Source organism: Aphis gossypii, chromosome 2 (assembly GCF_020184175.1).
Source record: "Aphis gossypii isolate Hap1 chromosome 2, ASM2018417v2, whole genome shotgun sequence".
In the NCBI taxonomy this organism is placed as follows: Eukaryota; Metazoa; Arthropoda; class Insecta; order Hemiptera; family Aphididae; genus Aphis; species Aphis gossypii.
In genome coordinates, this window is record NC_065531.1 from 35,071,587 (window position 1) to 35,094,771 (window position 23,185).

Below are 23,185 nucleotides of genomic sequence, written 5' to 3' on the forward strand. Positions count from 1 at the left end.
TTCATGTGTATTTAAAATAAATATACAATATGAGTCTTAAAGTACTATAATACCTATTAGATTAATTACTTGAAAAATATGAGTGAAAAAGCTATGTAGTCGTACCTAGTACTATTTTTTGTTTTCGTATCATTTATTATAAAAACATAAAAATATTAATTTAGGAAAAATGGTTTAGTTCTCAAATAAAATAACACGTATTTACAAATACACAAATACACATAAGCAATACACAAACTAAAAAATATATAATATGTGTAAATATTATAATTATATAACTGTTATTTACCATACACGATGGATTGAAAAGTTATATAGATATAGGTAACTTTATATAATATTTAATTTTTCAAAATAAAATTCACTGCAAAGTTTTTAATTAAAATAAAATAATATAGTATTATGTTTTGTTTCCAATTTAAGTTAAGCCTATCTTATGAATCCTTTCAACAGAATAATACAAAATACAAACGACCTATTTACTATTGACAGTATAATTATGTGAAGTAAAACGTGTAATATCTTGTACTAGCATTATTTTAGAATAACTAGTTTAATAGAAAACAAAACGATTGCAATTGTCATTTATTATAAATATTATTATTTTTTTTTTTTTAAATAACTAGTTAATATAGGTACCTTTTAAATCAAAACTATATTCTATACATTATTAGGTCAATAGCTTATTAGTATAATAAATTCTGTAGAAAAAGACAAAATATTCCTCAGAAGTGTTATGTTGTACCTAGTGAGTTTATCGGCACTATACATAGAAAAAGTTAAGCCTGTAAAGTTGTTTCATTGATTTCAATGGAAAAGAGCTAAAAAAAAGTCACCAAATCAAAAATACATTGAGCTATAAAGTTGGAAAGCGGCACCGTAAAACGTTTTGAATAATTTAAGTTTTACGATCGCGGGATTTTGTGCCCATACTTTATATACCTCGACGGTCGTCGAATCGTGCGTGACTATACTATTATCGCGAGCGTCACAAGTCACAAACCCACGGCCCAAGGCTCGAGATCATATCGGGTGTCATCTCACGGATACATTTTCTTAAGTAACTAAAGAGAACAGGACTTATTTAATGATGTAGGTGAAGTAACTGAAACGAGAAAATATATTTTTGCTTCTTTACAGTATGCAAATGAGTTTTAAAAAATATGCTTGATGCTCATTGTAAATTAATGAATAAATCATTGTCTGTTTTATTATTTTTTTTTTGCGATATGCTTATCACTTATTATTGCATTATCGATAATCTGCTCTATGCTACGTTAGTAGTTCGACTATACTGAACGACAAAAGTACTGATACAAATTCTGAAAACAATATTATATAAAATTGATAGTTTTCCACTTCGTTGCTCCATAGCGACAACAAATCACGACGGCCACGAATATTATTAATGAATGTTCTTGTGAAGAGCGCTCTGGTGGTCAGGCCGTGTTACTGTATACCCTATTGCATACTATGTCCGAACACGCTCCGCTCGCGAAGCCAGACAAGTATATTTACACGTAAAACGGCTCGCAGTGGTACCGCGTGTTTTAAAGGGTTAATATCCACTGTAACCGTCTGCGATATAAACAATCACCGACAATTATTGTCAGGTACGTACAAGATAAAACACGGTATTATTAAACAGTAGTCCACATCACTCACTAAGCATTTGTAAAGCTGTAAACTGTATACTTTCAATGAAAATCGTTATTCTAATTTGATCAATGGATATAATAATGAATGTTTTTATTTTAATTTTATTTTTTCATTCTGTTCCATTGACATCAACAATAATACGTCACTATCGATATATTCAGAACGAGTGATGATCCATATAGATAGTGGCAGTATTGTGGTGAAATAAGAAACATAATCACCGCACCGTAAAGCTGTGGATCGTCCCTTATAAACGTCGTCCAATTTATGGTATGTGTATATAGTAGTTACATAACATATGTTCACAATAATAACCTTTGTTACAGTCACGACTCTAACTCGTTAAAAATAATGAAGATGCGGCATTGGAGTTCTTTAATTTTGGAAGTTTTAATATGCTGGTCGTTAGTTCGAACACTGCGATCAAATAAAATAAAAATAGGTGAGACATTTTAAAAGTACGTTTTTTCGTATATTAATGTTATTATTACATTCTAATAGTGAATACCTATATAATATAATTCATTAAATTAGTATATATAGAACATTTTAGTATATTCTAATTTTATCATCTACTATAAATTTGTCATTATTTCGACAAATAAAAAATATTATTATTTTTAGTCTTTCTCAAATTTTGAAAATTGATAATATATTGTTCTTATAATCTATATATTTATATTATATCAAGGAATAAATGCATATTTATATTTTATTTTTATAACTAATTAGGAAATATTAAATTAGGTAAAATGAAATTATAAAGAATTTTAAAATTTGGTGAAATTACATTTTTTTTTTCTAAATAAATTAGAAGATATGAGCTTAAAAACTTTTGGCATAGGTGAGACTATAATTATTAAAAAACTATTAATTTAATACTATTGAATAAGCTCTAAATATAAGGCATCAGTATTATAAAATCATCATCAAATAGTATGATCCATACTGTAAAATCCAGCATTTTAATTGTACACTTTTAGTGCTACAATTTCAAAAGTTTTTATCTAGAATAAAAGAAATATATTTTTAGTATCAAAACTACTGCAATGTTTTCGATTGGTTCTAGATGGTTTTAACAATCAAACTGGGATTGAAATACATTTTCCAATACTCTTATTTTTATGGTATAACAAAAAAATAAAAATATAATACAATAAAACCAACTGTCACAACATTTGAAAGCCCATTCTGGTGTAAAATAAAAAAAAAACATTTTACTGTTGACTAAGTTTTTAAGTTTTGTTCTAATATAATATTAAATGAAGCAAAGTAGATAATAAATTATTAATATAGCTATAATTTGAGTAATACAATACATTTTGATTTGTAAGTGATAATGTCCCAAGGAGTCGAAAGTTAAAACTCAAGATTTGTGGTATGATTAAATATGTTTTAGTATTTTTATAACGATTTATAAAGTTATAAATAATCACTTAATAAAATATCTTTTTGATAAAAATTGATTAAACTAATGGTCTCAGTTTTCAATTTGTTGAGCTGTTGGGCTGTGTCTACAGAACTCATAATTTACTTTTGAAAACAATATTTTCACTTATAGGATTCCTCTTTTATATTGAGTACCACAATTTGAAAATTGAGACCTAACAGCTTAAAAACTTTTATGTTGATAATAATTTAAACTAAATACAATTGATTATAATTTATAAATATATGCAACAATATATATGAAAAAATAAATAAATATCCTCATATACGCATTAGTATAGTAACATTTACTTATTTTAACTTCATTCCAGATGTATACCTATTTTGAACATCTCATTTATATTGCATTACGTAATAGCCAAATTGTAAAAATAAATTATATAATAGTTAAATAAAAATTTATTTTCAATTAACATTGTATTTTTTTTTTTTTTTTTGTATAGTTAACATAATATTTAGGGTTTCAAATGTTCACAAACCAATAGGGCTTGACAACATTTATGATCGTTTATTACTGATTATACCACTATATTGGCTGTCTATTCACAAAAAAAAAGGTTCAGACACCGGTAATGGACATTTCAATTTACAACAGGAACTCGACCAATACCCAGTCAGAGAGTTGGAAAATCGTCCGGAAAATTACGCCTTAATGTTTCATATCCGATTTCTCATCGCACCACAAAATGGCAAATTCACACCATTTTTCTTTTATTCTATATACAACACTTTCCTAAGTCGGCCCTTAAAGATTCTATATAAAGCTTTATTCAAACTTATAACATAACGTTAAATGTGGTTATGGTTATTATATTTTTTTTCTTTTCTTACGGTTGAACGAGTTAAGTGGTCTCAAACTTGTTAGATAATAAAAAATAATTTTACAAATGCTTTCGAATTTTTTCATAAAAAGTAGATAATGAATACAACATATTTTAATAATTATGGAAATGTGAAAAAATGTTAAACTTATTTTACAACGTACAAGTATTGATAAACCATAATATATATATATATAATTTATTAAAATAATATCGTTACCTATTAAACAATTATCTATACTTCATTTCGTCATTCAAATAGTAGCAATAGTTAAAATTTATTGAACTATAAACTTCACTTATTTATATTTATATTTTTGTGAAGTGAAATATTGAATAATAATTCTCCTGAATGCTTGTAATTATTTTTATATTCTAATCAAATAATTTTTTTAACATAAGATACTTACATAGTTTGTTATTTTATAATATTTGTAACGATTATTTTTCAATATATAAATTTTAAATTATATAAGTAATTATCTACGAAAAGAAACAAATCAATAACTATATTTTGATTTTAAGTTAAAGTAATTAATCATTTGTTTTGCATTCTGATTTTATCTCTATACAATATTAAACACATTATAATTATACACAATTAATATATTATATCATTTAATTTTATAACCAATAAATAATGGAATTTTAATATCTCATTTTATAATTTAATGAACGATTTATTTTCTTCTTGATACTAATAAAGCTATTAACTATTTTTAGGAGCATTGTTTACACATGACCAAATTAATAGCAGCCTTGAAATTGCATTCAAATTTGCAGTTGATCAAATAAACCGCGATGCTCATCTCTTACCACATACCCAAGTGTCTTATGATATCCAGTACGTACCATATGATGACAGTTTTTATACTATTAAAAAGGGTATGATAACTTAATTAAGACAATAATAATAATTTACCTATACTTATTTGTTAAATTATTTTAAATATAAATAGCATGTAACCAACTCGATCTTGGTATTGCGGCTCTATTCGGCCCGAGTAATAGTTACTTGGCATCTCATCTACAATCTATGTGTGATACTTTGGATTTACCTCACATAGAAGCTAGACTAGATTTGGAAATGGATCCCAAAAGATTATCGATCAATTTGTATCCAAAACAGAGTCTCCTAAATCAAGCTTATAATGATGTTATATCATTTTTAAATTGGACAAAAATGGCTATTATATATGAACATGATTACGGTAAAATTATATCATATAATTATTAATATAAATATCCAGGTACTGAGTAATATAATTATTGGTATTAAATTAAAACAGACTAAAATTTATAGTCCATCCTTGAACCAATTAAAATAAACTCAACAATTACGTTACCTATTATATTACTATATATTTCGAAACAAAAAAGTTTTATGTATCAATGAAATGTTCTGTAGTATGTAAACAAGGTCTTAGCTAGAAAAATATTAAATTTTTTTTGATGGGTGGGAGGTTAGAAGACAAATATGTTATATTTCGTAATAAAATATGAAATTATAAAAGTATTATTTAAATTTTAACTATTCAATTTTATTTCAAAAAAAATTTGGGGTGTGAACCCTAACCCCCCCCCCCCTAACTATGGCCTTGTATGTATATCTTACTGTATTAGTAATTATTAATTAATATTTAATAATACTAAGTTGTCGATGATTATTATAGTTCCTGGTAGTCGATGTACATTTATTTTTTTTCTTTATACCATGATTTTTGTACTAACATTTTGATAAATTCATTAATACCTTATATTACGATTAGTTTTTATTTTTTAACTCTATTACTCTATTTTCAATGAAGTTTATAATTGTTAATTAATTAAATTACATTCATACATACTTCGTCACCTACTTTTCAATTATTATTCAAACTTTAATTCTATTACCATAATAACTCAATTGCAAAACTGTACAGTCCTATATCATAAACACGCCTTACACTTATTAGTTATTTATTATAACCTTCTTTGAAAATAAACGACCCATCACTCGACTCCATGTGATCATTTCCTTTGCAATAATATTCTTAATTATATTCAATTATTAACTAACTAAATTGAATTTTTACATTTGTATTTGAAAAAAAAAAAGAAAACCATTTCCACGTATACGATAGTTATAATATAGAAGTATATAAATCAAAAGTGACTCTAAAATACATAAATTCGTAGGTATGAAATAAACTCATAAAATCGATTTTTTTTTTTTAACAATTACAGTTAATTAAACCTACAGATATAACTATGCGATATGTTCATGCAATTGATATTTGTCATTTTAGATTTATTTAGAATGAAAGATTTTATGAAAACCGTACCCGATAGAAAAACAGTAGAAGTGTATTTGAGACATGCCACTCCAGAAACATACAGATCAGTACTGAGCGAAATTAAAAATATGGAGATTTATAACATGCTGGTTGATACTAAATCGGAACATGTAGACCATTTTCTTAGAGGTGTAAGTCAAATCATTATAATCCATTCAGATTTTCAATGATTTATCATTATTTTTTTTGTTCATACGTGTTAATTTACATAGATACTACAGCTCCAAATGAATGATTACAAGTTTCATTATCTTTTTACATCATTTGTAAGTACCAGTAATCAACTAATTTATATTCAATTAATTATTAAATTATTTTGATGTAATATTCCATCCTTTTATTGTTATATTACGAAAGTTAAATTGAATTTTTAACGTCCATAATGATTTGATCTTTCAAATCATATAAATATTCAACTTAAAATTGTTATTTATAGTTTATAAAAGATAAATTGCTATCGCACTATTAACAGCAACATTTCTCTTTTCTTTCATTTTATAAAATTCGAGAAATGGGAATTATTATGTAACAATTAGTACTTATAATTAAATATTATTTCCGTATTCAGGACATGGAAATGTTTGATTTAGAAGATTTCAAATACAATTTTGTCAACTTAACAACGTTTAGAATGGTGGACATTGAAGATGTCGGTGTTCGAGAAGTACTCAAACACATGGAGCAATATTCCACTGAAAAAAATCAGTCAATCAACAAATTTATGTTGACACAGGTTTATTAACATTATGAGAAATTCAATAAATACAATAAAAAATTAATACTTTATGAGTGTACTTTAAAATAAGAATTATATTTAATTAGTGTGAACCAGCTCTTATGTATGATTCTGTGCAAGTATTAGCAGTTGGATTGGGCGCTCTTCAACAAAACAATATACTCGATTACCCAAATATTTCCTGTAAAGATGAAGTTCCTTGGAGTAACGGTTCCAGTTTAATAAAATACATTAATTCGGTTAGTAGATATTTATCTGAAACCTAATACTTTTTCTTGAATTCTTAAAATTTGAATACTCATAAAAACTTAACATGCCAGTTTTACTAAACGATTATATAAATTACCAATTTACAAAAAATATTATATAATTTGATTAATTAAATATTTAATTCAATCTGTATGATTTATTTACTCACCATAACTAAGTTTATAAATAAATCATTAATATACGATTAAAATAATAAAAATAAGCAAGAGAAAATAATAACCTAATTTAAATTTTTCCTTCAAAAAACATTTAATACTTAATATATATTATAATATGTATACATAATTTACATAATATTATATTATATTTCTATGTAATTTAACGTATATTTATTTTGGTAATAAATAATGTAAAATAATTCATAAATGCACATAACATTTTCTAAGATTTCTTGTTTCAAGACATTTACCAATACCCAAGAGCATTAAAATTCAATTTGTTTTTAAAGTTATTTTTATTATAATTCTTTTTATAATACTAATAAATGATTAATAATTCCATCGTTCTCATATTTCAGTTGAAAGTAATCAATATCGTTACCATTGAGTACTTCTTACTTTATGAAAAATATTTATATTATCTATATTTTTCACAAAAATAAAAATATTATGTATTACAGTTTATTTTACAGTCAAAATAATAGAAACAAACAAAGGTTAATTTAAATTTAAATTTATATTTACAGATGTATTTTAATCAGAAAAAAAACCGACTGTAAAATATTTTATAGATAGGTAATCTGTAAAGTTGTATGTATACTTTATACATTGCATTTTTTTATTCCTAATTAAATCAGTAATATTTAATTAGGTATAATAACAGTAACTAAATGTCTGCGTATAAGTATATAATGTATAATGTACAGTATTTACATTAATGATTGTTGTTTTATATTTACAAATAATAAATATTGTATTTTCATTTAAATATTCAGCATAATATGATTGCAATAAGTTCACTTAAAATGCCTTCCTTTTTTATTTTAAATATATTATATAAATTGTTCCATTTAATTAATTTATTATCTTTTGAAGTTCAGTAGCCATTAAGTCTACAAATATTTAAAGTGGTCAGTAACTCCATCATCACAGTGATGATTAGTGTAAACACAAATTAATTTGTCCTCTATAAATTCATCATATATTAATTACTCATACTGACTCAATTACTTATCCTTTAATTATTCAACCATGAGAATATATTAATATAATATTTTATATTGAGTCTCCAAAATGTTGATGTGTTGATTATTTTTTTTAACTCTAGGTAGAGATAAAAGGGTTGACCGGCCCGATACAGTTCAAAAATGGACAAAGGACTGATTTTAAATTGGACTTGATGAAACTTAAACAACACGCATTGGCAAAAGTCGGTGAGTGGACACCTGGACTTGGTGTAAACATCACCGATATGTCTGCTTTTCATGATACAGCTCCTTACAATATTACACTTGTTGTTGTGACAATTGTGGTAAATACATAATATTTTTTTACATAAATATAATTTATAATATTCTAACAAGATCATGTAACAAATTTTAAAAATTTTCTAAATGTAGAAAAAAATATTCTTAAATAATGTATATTTTAATACTAAAAAAAATTATTTTAATCATTATCAATTAAGTAGTTATCTTTTTGGTGTAAATATTTAATCAATGGTGTAATTCTAAAACTACTAACCATAAAAATTTAAGTTTTCACTTATTGGTTGTATGATTATTTTCTGTATAATATAATATTATACTATCAAAATATTGACACTATTTTAGTTATTTATAGACAATTTAAATTTTATATTTTTTTTTAATAATCTCGATTAAACAATTATGAATGGGTAAAAATAATTAAAAGTTTTAAATAAGGTTTCTATAAATGGTTTATTTCTCACTTAAAAAAAATCAAAAAAGTATAGTCACAATATTTCTTTATACCTAAACATTTAGTGTTAGAATCAAGATTATTTCATAAAAATCTCAAAAATTACAAATTAATTTAAAAAAAAATCTATTTATTCTTAATATTTAAAAAAGTAATACAAAATTCTTTAACGTTCTCAAATTATATTAAAAAAATGAAGGTATTTAAAAAAAAATGTCTTCCGGAAAATCAAAAAAAAAAAATTAATGAACGTTCAAAGACCAAATTTTTATGTTAAATATTTATTCATATAATAACTATTTCTCCTGAAATGATTTTTTTGTTTGTTTGTAGTAATTCAAAAACAAATACTTGAAACTTATTTTAATTTATTTTTAGCTTTTTTCCATAAATGTGGATAAAAAGTTTTTGCTGGGTCAAAGTTTTTAAAAACAAAATATAAGATCACATATTATAATTTGTGCTTATATCTGTAAACAAATATTAAAAACACATAAGCACAATTTTTGTTTTACATGGATATAAAGTTCAAATTTTTAAAATCTTGAAAATTACAAATTATGAGTAATTTTTAATAAAAAAGTAAAATATTTTTAATTTTTATAGCTTAGGTTTAAAAATATTATATAATGTTCCTCATAAGTATTTTATACTGGAAATTAAAATCTAAAAAATATACAACCACAATTATTTTTCATAAACATTTGTAGTATTTGGAAAAAATTACGTATTTTAATGATGAATTAAAGGTTTAATTTTATTATAAATCAAAAACATTTTTCTTGAGGACTTACCCTACTTTCGAGCACACTCCATTGGGATTGGTGAATATTGACCATAACACTCTCCACTCTCAAGTGTTTTGATATTGACAAAGACTGATAATTTTATTTCAATGTATAAAAATAATGAAAAATTAAAAATAGGGACTTACAATTTTTATGTATATTATATTATTGTGAATTTTAAATTACACAATATTACTTGGTTTATTTTAAAATATTATCTATTAATTATACTATGAATTTATTTTTAGTATTTTATAGTACTCACAGAAATGCGTTATTAAATGTTGAGTTATATAAATTGATACGTATAACGTGGTACAAATACATATTATTACAATGATTGAATATTTATAGTATAATAAATACAATATCTATCTAAAAAATTATATTTATCTACTTTAATACTTTAAATAATTTTAATAGGAATATACAAATATACTTAACGATGTAAGCTAACTGGCTGTTTTCGAATACAATGATCTTTCAAAGTTAACACACCTACCTATTATATCAACCAATGGTCCTAGTGTACAACAAGACAGTACTCGCGGCTTGTATAGCTTTTAAATCATTATAATTTACAATATCTGTTAATATTTTTCAAATATTACATATCTTTTTAATGGAAAATTATTAGACGTTGATAAATGCAATTTGAAAACTGTTATACATAGAATACACTTTAGTTGTGTATATTGTAAAGAAATACGCACCTATTATACATTACTATTTACGAGTTTCAATTTAAAGTTGTATTTATTCTGAACAACGTATTTTCATTGAAAAAAAAAATGATTACAACTAAATCCCAATATTATTTGCCTTACATAAAAAAAAAAAAAAAAAATACTAAAGATTAAAATATTCTTACATGAATACAAATTTAAATTATTTCTTTCGAAAAAGTTTAATCAATGTTCATTATTTTCAGCCATCATTCAACCAAAGTTATATCCTCTTTTGGATTATAATACATGATTTTTGCTCTTTTCTGGTTATTATTTTTTTGTTTTCGATAGTCTACCTACTTTAACCTTATTATTCTAGAATATTAAATTAGTTTTAATACTCTTTAATAGGTATCTAAGAATTTAATACGGCATATCATCAACTTTAATTGAGTCTAAAAGTAATAATTATTAATTAGTAATTACATAGTGTAATTTTTCAAATAAATGTGCAAATTACACTAAAGTTGTAAAATAAAAATAATAAAGTTTAAAAAGAATAGTGGAAGGTGGCTAAAAAAATTCTAGATATGTGAGAATGGAATGTAAAGGAATGTCAATCCTCTATCACATTAAACGAAGAGATATGGTGCGTGTAATGTTTTTTATTTATATTATGCATATACTAAGGTAACGTAACTACCTGGTGACAATTGTTAACTGGTAAAATAGATAAAAAAAATATAATGCATTAATTACAATTATGCATTTAAATAATCGTAGTTTAGCCATATTTTTAGGAATTTTACTTACATAGTTTTATTTTACTGCTAATTATTATTATTTTTTTATTTATTTTTTATTAACATAAGCGTTGACTACAAAATATATTAGCTTTACATAATATAATATTTTACATAATTATACTCACAAATTATATAATGATAAAAAAGAGACCTCTAACTACTATTTCTTGTGGCATATTTAATTCACTATGCCGATGCTCTTGAATAATGATATAATGTTTTCTGGTTAGAAATCGTGTACGATTATTCCGTAGAGGTTCTCTAATATTTCTTTTCTTTCTTCTTCATTATATATATTAGATTCTATTGGTAGGTTTTATATGAACTATCTTTATGTAAGATGGTTGTGACCGGTTTTCAGTCAATTTATTCTTATTTTTGTTTTCCTTAATGTTTTAAACTGTTACCAGAAATTTTATGTTTTGGTTTGAACAACGATATAGTTATCTAATATTGTTATGTATTTTATTTTGAAGACTTTAGATACTGCTTTTTTATTTATTTCATATTTTTTACTAAATCATCTCAATGTATTTCACAATATCTTGGTGTCTAAATAAGCTGGATATTATCGCTTTGAACTTCATTAATATTATGATGTCGTAATCATAGAAATAATTTCGAATGCTGGTGATCGTGCTTATAGAGTTGGCGAATATGTTGTAATTTTGGTTGAACAGATTATGAAAGGATTTTTTTTCGTTTATATGCTGTTTTTTCTTTTTCAATTAAAATTGTTTAAGTTGATCATATGCCAAATGTAATATAAGTATTAATAATAAAATCTATATTTTATTTATTATTCCAATGAATGCTCAAATATTAGTTTAAATATAAGTACATACAATATGTTTGATAGTGAAATAAACCAACAAGTATATGTTTAAGAATAATACAAAATATGTATAATCCTATGATCTTACCCAATACTCAAATAACTTTGCAAACAAATGAATAACTCACAAAATACGAGTTACGTATCCGAAAATTACATTAAGTTTTTATATGAATTTAGTCACATTACGAATGTTAAACAAACTGGGTAATATAGATTGCGTCTTTCTCATAGATGGTAATCATGCCATCAGCTCTACAGCTTCGAGCTTTTAAAGTTGTATATACGTTCATCAATAACAACAAGTCATATCTACTTCTTTTGTTAACATTTTTGGATTATTTTTTGTAATACAAAATTACACAAAAGTAATTCTTACTAAAACTATAAAATCTAAAATATTATATAAATACAATTATTTTTTATAGACATTTTAAGTTCAAATACCTATGAACAAAATTACTTATTTAAACAATAAATAACGAATATAATTAAAAATTATTAAATATTATTATATTTAAATTATAATTTAAAAACATTTTTTTGAAAACTTAAATGTTTACTTACATTATATTATTATGAATCAATTTTTGCTGTTTTACAGAATTTACGAAAGATAAAAATTAAATTTAGAATTAAAATAAATGATTATAATACCTAGTATAGTAAATTATTATAATAATTAAATACTGCATTATACAAAGAAAATATTATGTCAGCCTACTGCAATACTAAAAGTAAAACAAATAGCTTTAATAGCTCTACAAAAAAGAAACACTTGACGAAATATACTAAGTTATATTATAGACTTTTAAATCTATATTGCTTATGGTTCAATAATTATATCAGAGTTAACTGTTCTGTAATTTTATTTAATTTATAAATCAAATATTTTATAGTACAATAAAAAAATATACATAATGTAATCATGAATAAACTTATAAATAAACATTTAACTTCTATAATCTATACTATAAATAAATTTATTATAGGTAGAATAAATCTTTGAAACATAAACATAAACAAAACGCTTATAAAATGTTATCCCTCAAATTTCAATGTAACAAAACTTGTTGATTATTTATGGAACATTACTAAATATCTACAAATAAAATACTTATTTTATATTTTGACTTTAGGAATTTCCTTATGTCATGATGCACCTTGAAAAAAACTATACAGGAAATGCAAGATTTTATGGTTTTTGTGTCGATTTGTTAGAAATTATTGCTAAACAAGTTGGATTTGATTACATCTTAGATTTAGTACCGGACAATAAGTACGGTGCTCAGGATCCGGTGACATTAGAATGGAATGGTATAGTGGAACAACTCATAAAGCATGTATGTTTTTACGTATAATTTACTTAGATTATTATCATACATATTATATTTTTTCACAAAGTTATGAGTTTAAATCTAAATAGTACCATACTAAGCAATTTAAACTTTTATGTGCGGTTTATATAATATGTATATTTATAATCACACTTAAAATCATATTATATTATGACTATATTGAATACAATTTTAAGTAAAATATTAATTACTTATCAATAAACTATTTATAATTAAATTATTTTGTAAGATAATCAATAAATAATATCGTAGGTTATTTGTTGGTTATTAATAGATCAATAGAATACAAAATATAGCACATATTTACTTGATATTATTAAATATTACCTTACCTCAAGCACATTATGTAAATACATTGGTTTAATCTAACACTCTAATTCATTTTAAAAGTTTAAAAATTAGTTTATGATAAACTAGTGATAAATAACCATAAAACATTATTTAACTAATAGTTAATTGCAAAAATATTTTTAATATATCGATTTTCTTTAATGTTATTATTTCATTATTTGTTATTTTTTTGCAATTCTTAGAAAGCAGACTTAGCTGTTGGATCAATGACCATCAACTACGTCAGAGAAAGTGTAATTGATTTCACTAAGCCGTTTATGAACTTGGGGATCAGTATATTATATAAGGTTATTAAATTATATTCTTTACCACTGTAAATTGTGTATTTTAATAAAACAACAAAATGTTATAAAAAATTTATGTAATTATAAATCTAACAACAAAATAATATAAGTGTAAGTTTGATATTTATTTATAAAATCTGTCAATTTTTAAAATAACAATTGTGTCAATTCCGATATCATTTGATAAACTTAAATAATACTGTTGAAGTACTTGATAAATATTTTATTTAAAAAAAGTAATGATTAAAACTTTATAAAAAAACTTTAACTCATAGTTATTTTAAAAATTTTTATTGAACTCATACTATACTATAACCAAATGCATTTTTTTAAGTAGTACAAATTGATATTTAATTATGCTATATTATAAACAGTGACTAAATAAATATTATTTCCAAGACAATTATATAATAATGTATATTATATTTTATAAAGTTTTTACTATAATTAATGTAATATGATGATTAAAACTATCTCCTAGTTAATTTTAATTGTAAAATTGTTTATATAAATGTTTAAAGTTTTGTTCTTAAAAACAAATAGTCCAAAAAAAATTATATTTTTACAACTCTTCATCAAAAAACCTAAATCATTAATTTTCAAGATCGTTAAACAAATTTTGTTTTGGGTAAATACAGAACTAAATTGCAAAATATTTCTAAAAAACGATTATTCAATATTCATAGATAAAATACGCAATAAATTTAAATTTTGATTGATATTTTATGATAATTGTTTTTTTGTTTATAAGTTATTAAATATTCGTATTCAATAGGTTCCAAGCAATCAACCGGCTCAATTTTTTTCATTCATGAACCCTCTAGCACTAGAGGTGTGGATCTACTGGCTAGTAGCATACGTGGTCGTATCTGTTACACTGTACATTGTAGCCAAGTTTTCACCATACGAATGGGAGGACCAAAATTCTGGAAAATTATTCAGCAGTTCCATTCTAGAAACCAATACGCCACAATTTAACAGGTTCACTTTATCTAATAGTTTTTGGTTCACCATTGGATCACTCATGCAACAAGGTTCAGACATAAGTCCAAAGGTTAGATTTATTTAACTAACAAATTAAAAATTATTTTCTTTAGTTTTTTTATTTTTTTAATGCTATGAATTTAGTCTGAAACGTGTTCACGCGTTTATGTTCTAATAATTGTTCGTTGAAAGAGAATAGAATAATTTATTACAATGTTTATACATAAACATATTTCTATAGAAAGATCGTAGACCCAATAATCTACACCATAATAGCAATTTAATATACATTAAATTTCAATAATATATAAATTAATTTGACTTATAATTTATGAAAATATGAAATTAAATTTATCAAATGTTCTTGATTTTAAAAATATACTACATTAATCACAATAAATAGCAAATTTTCTATAAAAATCCTACAATGTTACCCTATCTTTTTAAAAATGAAATTAATAAAAAATATAGAACACATTAATACATTTCCCTTTTTACTACAAGACCATTTCAGCAACTGATGTCGACTCAGTATATGGTATATTATGTTTTAAATAGGTAATTAGTAAATATCAGAAAATATTGAAGAATATTGAATAACTATAGATAAACATAAAGCATCATTCATACATTTTGTATTAAGTTTTCAAGTACTTAAACTTACCCAAAAAAAATGAATATTTCAAATGCTAATAAGTTGTCTTAAAATAAGCGAAATATTTTAAAAAATAAATTATGTAAAGAAAATAACAATATAAATAATTGGTTAAATTTTGAAGTATCTACAACTTATACTTTTTGAATAATAACAAATATTGAAAATCGTTTGAGGATAAATCGTTATAGTTATATAATTTCATAAAAATTTAAAATTCAGAAGCTCATAACACTTTTTCCAATAATGACGCTTGGAGTTTTCTCTAAAGCTATTTTAAAGAAAACTTATGAAAAACTTAGTGTTGCACTTTTTAACCTTATAAATACAAACAATTTTATACATTTTCAACTACAAAATTACTAACAAGCTTTCGTGATTTTGACATATTTCGTAAAAATTTGAACATTAAACGATTAAAAAAAAATTGTGAAACGATTTTTATTTTTTTTTTTAACTACAATAAGAACGATTTAAAAGAAATTTTGTATTAAATTTTCAAATTTTTTTATGAACGTTTCAAAAAAAAAAAAAAACCTTCTTACAGAAATCGAAGATATAGCCTATAAATAGCTAAAAAAAAAAAGGCAGAATATTTTGAACATTTAACCGTGTATAGATAATCATCATATTAAAATTATTGCAAACAATTTTTAGGCGATTTCTACAAAAATAATTGGATGTGTTTGGTGGTCCTTCACATTGATTATTGTATCATCATACACGGCAAATTTAGCAGCTTTTTTGACAGTGGATAGAATGGTTAGCCCAATTGAAAATGCTGAAGATCTTGCTGCACAAACAAATATTGCATATGGTACCCTAGACAGTGGTACTACAATGACATTTTTTAGGGTAATGTTGTACTTACTGTGTTAGTAACTTTATTTTATAATTTATTTATATTACTAGTAATTGTTTATTTTTCTATTAGTAATATAGTAAGTTCAACTATTTTTTATCAAAAATATTGAATATATTAAATAATATTATTTTATTGTTTTTAACTTACAAAACAATACACTGAAGTAAAGTAAAACCTAGTAAATAAGTTGAAATTGACTAATAGTCTAAATAATTGTCTGGTTCGTTAAATTTCAAACTTAATATGCGCATTTTTAATGTTTTTAAATGGTCATAGATAAAATTATGAGAAATTTTAAATTACACTTACGAAAAAAATAATTAAAAAATTATGTCTAGAAAATGTAAATATATTATATTATATTATTTATTTCATTTTATGGTAATGGCCATTTTAATAATTTTATTTTATTTTAACAAAAGTAAATCGTGGACCATTAGATACTCAAAATATAATATTGGCAAAGTTGCAAACAAAAAAAAATGTATGTATCTATAACACTATAATATAGTAGTTCAGTTTACATATTACATATGAAAAACCATGCAAAACAAATATGTAAATTCGCTTGACGGAAAAATAATGTTCTGTGTTATTATAAATAACCCTTAAAATAAAATAATTAAAATGGTTTTTAATTATTACCATAAAATTATTATAGTTTTTAAAAGGTCTAACTACTGTTAGTCTGTATAATGAGCCTGAAAAACAGCAGGTTATTTGAAGAAATAATAAGTAGTTGCAAACGGGATACCCCATTGCAAAGAGCCTGGTCTTTTCGCGAAAAACCCATTTTTACATATGACTTATGATATAATATAATTACATATATATTTGGTGATAAGTCTACGATAAAGATTAATACAATTATTTATTTTTTACAATCAAACAACAAAATTATTTTGTCGAAAACAACATGTTTTTTGATACGTTGATGTTATTCCTGATTATTTTAAAATATAAGCTATATATAATTTTTTTAGTTTTTATCACTTCAAAGTATTAACTGAAGTAAATTTTCTAAAGTTAGGACCATTAGTCCTCTCAGAGTCTTAAATCGTACATTTATGATAAAATGCAAATCATATACATTTAGAAATTTTTTTCTTATTTCTATAGTTTTAAAGTATTTAAAATAAAAGTAATTTTTATTTACATTTAATTTTCGTGTGTTATTCAATTACTAAAAATGAAAGTAATAATAGTAATGATATGGTAAGTTTCATACATTGAATTGGAAGTTTTGATTTATTCATGATTCTGATTATATTTTTAAAAGATGAACGATTTTTTTTTTAGGACTCCATGATTGAAACTTATAAGAAAATGTGGGCGTACATGCAGAAGAAGAAACCGTCAGTGTTCGTAACATCGTATGACGAAGGTATTGAAAGGGTTCTCCAAGGTAACTTTGCATTTCTAATGGAATCGACGATGCTCGATTACGCAGTGCAGAGAAACTGTAATCTGACCCAAATAAATGGTCTATTAGACTCCAAAGGATATGGAATAGCCACGCCTATGGGTTGGTATTAACCAAATTTATGCATTTATTTAATCTCACTATGTGTGTGAATTTAATAACAGGCTCGCCATGGAAAGACCAGATATCGTTATCAATTCTCGATTTACAAGAAAAGGGTGAAATACAAATGCTATACAACAAATGGTGGAAGCCACCCAATGACATGTGTGTACCAGAAGAGTCTGGAACCGGCACAAAAACAAACACACTGGACTTCAAAAATATATGTAAATACAATATTATATCTCAATCGTTACACTATTATATATTTTATTTAACACCTAATAATAATATTCTGTATCTGTACATTTGTTAAGGTGGAGTATTCGCTGTACTTCTAGTGGGACTCATCATATCGATTATGGTATCTATGTTTGAGTTCTACCACTACAGGAAGAAAATAAAACAGATTGAACAGGTATATGATGTTTATTTAAACTTTATGACCTAAATTCTTAGATATTTTATTAAAAGCTCTTGAAAACCTATACCTACTACAATAAACATTAGATTATAAATACTCTTTGGATTTACGGAATGTACGTTTTATAGATTTAGACTAAACTAATCATGTAGATACACACACAGTATTATTCAGGACTGAATTTTTTATTCAAAAACATTATACAATTCTTAAAGTTGTATAATTATTATGAAACCTATTAAGCTAGGTATAAGATATAACCAATACTGCGTAATAGTTATTAGTATATTAATTTAATCGTATTGAAAATACACATTATTATTGCTTATGAACCATTCATATTGTTTGTATGGAATACTATAAATATATAAATAATGATACATTATAGTACTCTGTAGTTGAATTTTAAATAATTAAAATGAAATACTTCAAGGATAGTATTTTAAAGGATAATTTTTTAATAAGTATTAAATAAACAAAAGTTAAAACTCCGTGCATATTTTTAAACTTTTTGCAATTTTTAGATTCATATTCCTCACGTCAAACAAAACTTGTGAAAAAATTGAAAACATTTAAATGTATTTACAAAACAACTTTTATCCGTATTATCTATCACACGTAAAGATTCTTGATACTCTAATACTTCCTATTTCTTTTAGAGAAAAATATAAATTACTGCAAATAAAAAAAACTATTTTGTAAAATACGAGTAGGTAATAATATCTATTAAATTAAACATAATGTTGTTTATAAATTATAATATATAATTTTATTACTCAACTTATAATATGATTACTGCAATAGTGTCGTGGGTAGGTAATCAACTTATACTTTTCAAGTTTTCAAACATCACGAACTTCTAAAGATATTTTAACTTATACTATTTAATATGTATGTGTAAAACATACGTAAATTATAAAATTAACTTTTAACATTTGCTTCAATCATTAAATAACTATGATTGCTTAAGAATGTATTACGTTTTACATTTTAAATTAATGATGATTATAATATGGAGCGCTAACTTATATTCAATAAGAAACACTATTAGTATAATGGTTATTGAAGTCTATATAAGTTTTTTTTTTGTATTATACAAGTTCCAAGACTTGAAATATTTTCATTTGCTTAATTGAAATGAACGATGTTGGTTACATGAAATAACCTGTATTCCTATTCTATAATATCAATACATTTTTAAATTTATTAAAATATAAAATTTATTTTTGTATTTTAGTTAATGAATTTAATTTCTAGTAATTGAACCATCATGAAAATTAAATTTTAGTTGGCATTTCAAATAAACATGAATGATTTATGTTACGATATCTACTAAACAAAGAACATAAATAAAATTATATTCTATATTTCCATACGGCATTTAATAAAGTGTACAATTTACAACAGATAATATTGATGTATTAGTGAGACAGTGTAGAAGAAAAAAATAGAAGTATGTGATTGCGAAAACATAAAACAAAATTGAGCTGATGTATAAATTATATTTAAGTAAAGTAGTTATGTGGCTGAAAAATTAAAATGAATTACAAAACTGACGAAGTATTCTGTGTGAGGATTTTAACCATGTGAAGTAGGTACAATAAAACGTAAAAAAGTGAGTAGTTTTTTACGAAATGAGCAGAAACATGGAATAAAATTGATGAGAGGAAGTCAAGAACATCAACTGTGCCGCCAAGAAGAGGAGAAATAAAAATGTAATTTTTTTTACATTATTAATAAAATATAAAATGCATATAATATATAATATTTAGATAATAGCATTCGCGTTAACTCCATCAAATGTTTCTTTTATGTTGTGAAGGGAGTGACTTATGACACGTCGTTCTTCGTTGAATATTAATCAAAAATATTCTAAATGTATCTATTTAGAATTTACAGTAAAAACATGTAATGAACACACCTCATTGTAATTTAGTAAATATTTTTCCATGTCAGTACTTGATTTTAATCTTATTACATTAGTTCTTAGAAATTGTTCGGCCTTAAAGAATTACATTATTGAAATATTTTAATTTCTGGTTTCTACGTTAAGTTTCTACATAATATTTATTACAACAATGAACTTTTTACGGTACATAATAAAATTTACAAAATACATTTAAAAAATAAAATATTTCTAGAACATTAAAATTGAATACATTAAACACTTTTAATTCCCGCAGTTTTATACATTATCTATACCTACCTTCTATAAAACATATAATATTATATAAATATTTTATGTATGTTCTGTATAAATACGCATGAAAAAAACACCGTTTAATATGTTTAATATTATAAATATTAGAGTTTAAACTTGGATAATGATTAAACTTCTTGTACATATTATAATAATAATAACAACAACAATAAAAATATAGTCCATAGAGCTATAGTAGTGATGGTTATATTCAAACTCGCCATGATAACGCATCGTTAAGTATGTATACCAGTACAGGCATTTTGAAACGTTTTAAGTATTTGTGGAAATCATAAAGCATTAACGTGTAGACAGTTTTGCGTTCGTGACCCGATGAAAGAGAACTCTATATACTGTCCGCAGTGTTGTAGCCGTAGGTGAGTATACACACAAACATCGAGTCATATCAAAAAGTCGAGACGGAGCCATTTAAGTATAATGAGATTCTAATGTGCTCGTGTTTATCTAAATTATACCAAAAACGACGTAATGTCTGCAAAAGGAATACATTATATTTAACATAAATACATATATATATATACGCACGCACTATACACATTATAACACAAGCATCCGACCGACGTGGGTATACGTGTTCGACTTTAAAAGGTAAAATTTATAAAGCAAACAACCGTAATATTTTATTTGTGAATCACTGAAGCGTGGTTCTCTACGGCATAACAACGACTGTCGGAGAAACATCGTTAACAGCCACGGCACTTGTCGTCCATCGGAAGTCTGTTTGTATTTATACCCTGGACCTCAGGAATATATTTTAATATTAGTTATATTTCTAGCGGACTCAACAGTTCATACAAAACCACGAGCCCGTGCGTTCTGTGAATTTTCGAATAAAATAAGTTGACCCATGAAGACTGATGAACAGTTATTGTATAGATTAGCTGGTTTCTCTTCAAAACATGCATATTTAATTATACATAATTACAGTTATAATACAAATTACCAATAATTATTGTCAACTAAAAAATATTAAAATAATCATTACATAATATATCATATAATTAGTTTTTTGTAAAATTATAATTACTTGTATTACTAATATTATACGCAATTACATCCAGAAAGAAGCATGTAGGTATCCAAGTGAATAGCGTTAAAATTCCAAAAACAAACAAATGAAAGAAAGACAAGAATAAAACGAAAAACCGTATACTTTCATATACATCTGGCGAAATTACAAGGTATATAATTATAAAAAGCATTTGTTTCTTGTAATGACTTTTTACAAACATTTTAGTGAAAAAAAAATAATATACAATATTATGTAATGATTATTTTAATATTTTTAATAGACAATAATTTATTATTGGTAACTTGTATTATAGTTGTGATAATTTATAATTAATATGTATATTTTAAAAACTTTTGTAATGACTTTTTACAAAAATGTTAGTAAAATATATAGATATATTAAATTATTTAGAAACCATTGCCAACTTAATATTAAAGCGGAGTAAAATGGTTTTGGTGGAAACGAGTATCTGGGCGAAACGGACAGCGTCGAATATTATATCCCAAAAGAATTTTATTGAGTTTTAATCATTTAGTTTTATTTCTTATGAATTTTTTTTTTTCATTTATGCATTCAATACAGTTTACGTTTTTATGACTATACCTTTATCTTATTTTTGTTTTATTTGTTTACTTCCAACACGAAACAGCGAATAGGCCCACAAAGATCTACATGGAGAGACTTGGTTGACGAATTGTGGTTTGTTTTGAAATGTCAGGGCTCCAGACAGCGAACAGTATTGATGCACAGATGCGAGCAGTGCCATCCAAAAGTCAGAGTGAGCATAATATAAAATTATTACTTTAACTTTATGGAGTGATTCGTAGATATGAACAAATCCGCGTCTTAATATTATAACACATGCACATTGTTCGTACTATGATTTTATGTAATATTATATTATGTTATTTAGATAACAGAACGACGTTCTAGGCGAGATTTTATGGAAGCCACCAGATTGTAAGGCAACTTTAGTTGTATTAATTATGTTAGTTATAATGCGTTTATTACAGACAATATTATTGTCACGTAAATATTGTAGTGTTAGAATAAAAATTAACATTTCATTTTTTAATTTACTTTCAATAAGATTAATTCACATTTAGTACTTATTGACAATTAATAATATTGTAACATAACATTCTATTTTTTTTACAACTATTTCTCTCTATACTTCATCGTACTTGAATAATTATATGTATTTATTATATTTTAAAATTATGAGATCAAACGTTTTTGTAGTAATAAATGATTGAAA

The 23,185-nt window shown here is 24.1% G+C and overlaps 1 protein-coding gene across 3 annotated transcripts; it reads left to right on the top strand.

The window, feature by feature from the left end:
* The first annotated feature begins 1,512 nt into the window (after positions 1 to 1,512).
* Positions 1,513 to 23,185, top strand: LOC114126466 (glutamate receptor ionotropic, kainate 2-like). Of its 3 annotated transcripts, XM_027990421.2 has the most exons (19): positions 1,513 to 1,613; positions 1,821 to 1,929; positions 1,986 to 2,101; positions 4,653 to 4,814; positions 4,889 to 5,140; positions 6,218 to 6,396; positions 6,478 to 6,531; positions 6,834 to 6,998; positions 7,088 to 7,240; positions 8,538 to 8,741; positions 13,388 to 13,591; positions 14,140 to 14,244; positions 15,017 to 15,295; positions 16,538 to 16,735; positions 18,045 to 18,270; positions 18,333 to 18,497; positions 18,588 to 18,688; positions 22,577 to 22,705; positions 22,841 to 23,185. In XM_027990421.2, exons 3-19 carry the CDS (start codon positions 2,011 to 2,013, stop codon positions 22,889 to 22,891), a joined length of 2,718 nt encoding a protein of 905 aa, XP_027846222.2. In that variant the 5' UTR covers positions 1,513 to 1,613; positions 1,821 to 1,929; positions 1,986 to 2,010; the 3' UTR covers positions 22,892 to 23,185. The 3 variants fall into 3 exon arrangements, with proteins under 3 accessions (XP_027846222.2, XP_050057371.1, XP_027846223.1); XM_050201414.1 differs by lacking the exon at positions 6,478 to 6,531 and having other exon boundaries at positions 1,568 to 1,613; positions 6,218 to 6,394; positions 6,856 to 6,998; XM_027990422.2 differs by lacking the exons at positions 1,513 to 1,613; positions 1,821 to 1,929 and having other exon boundaries at positions 4,653 to 4,773.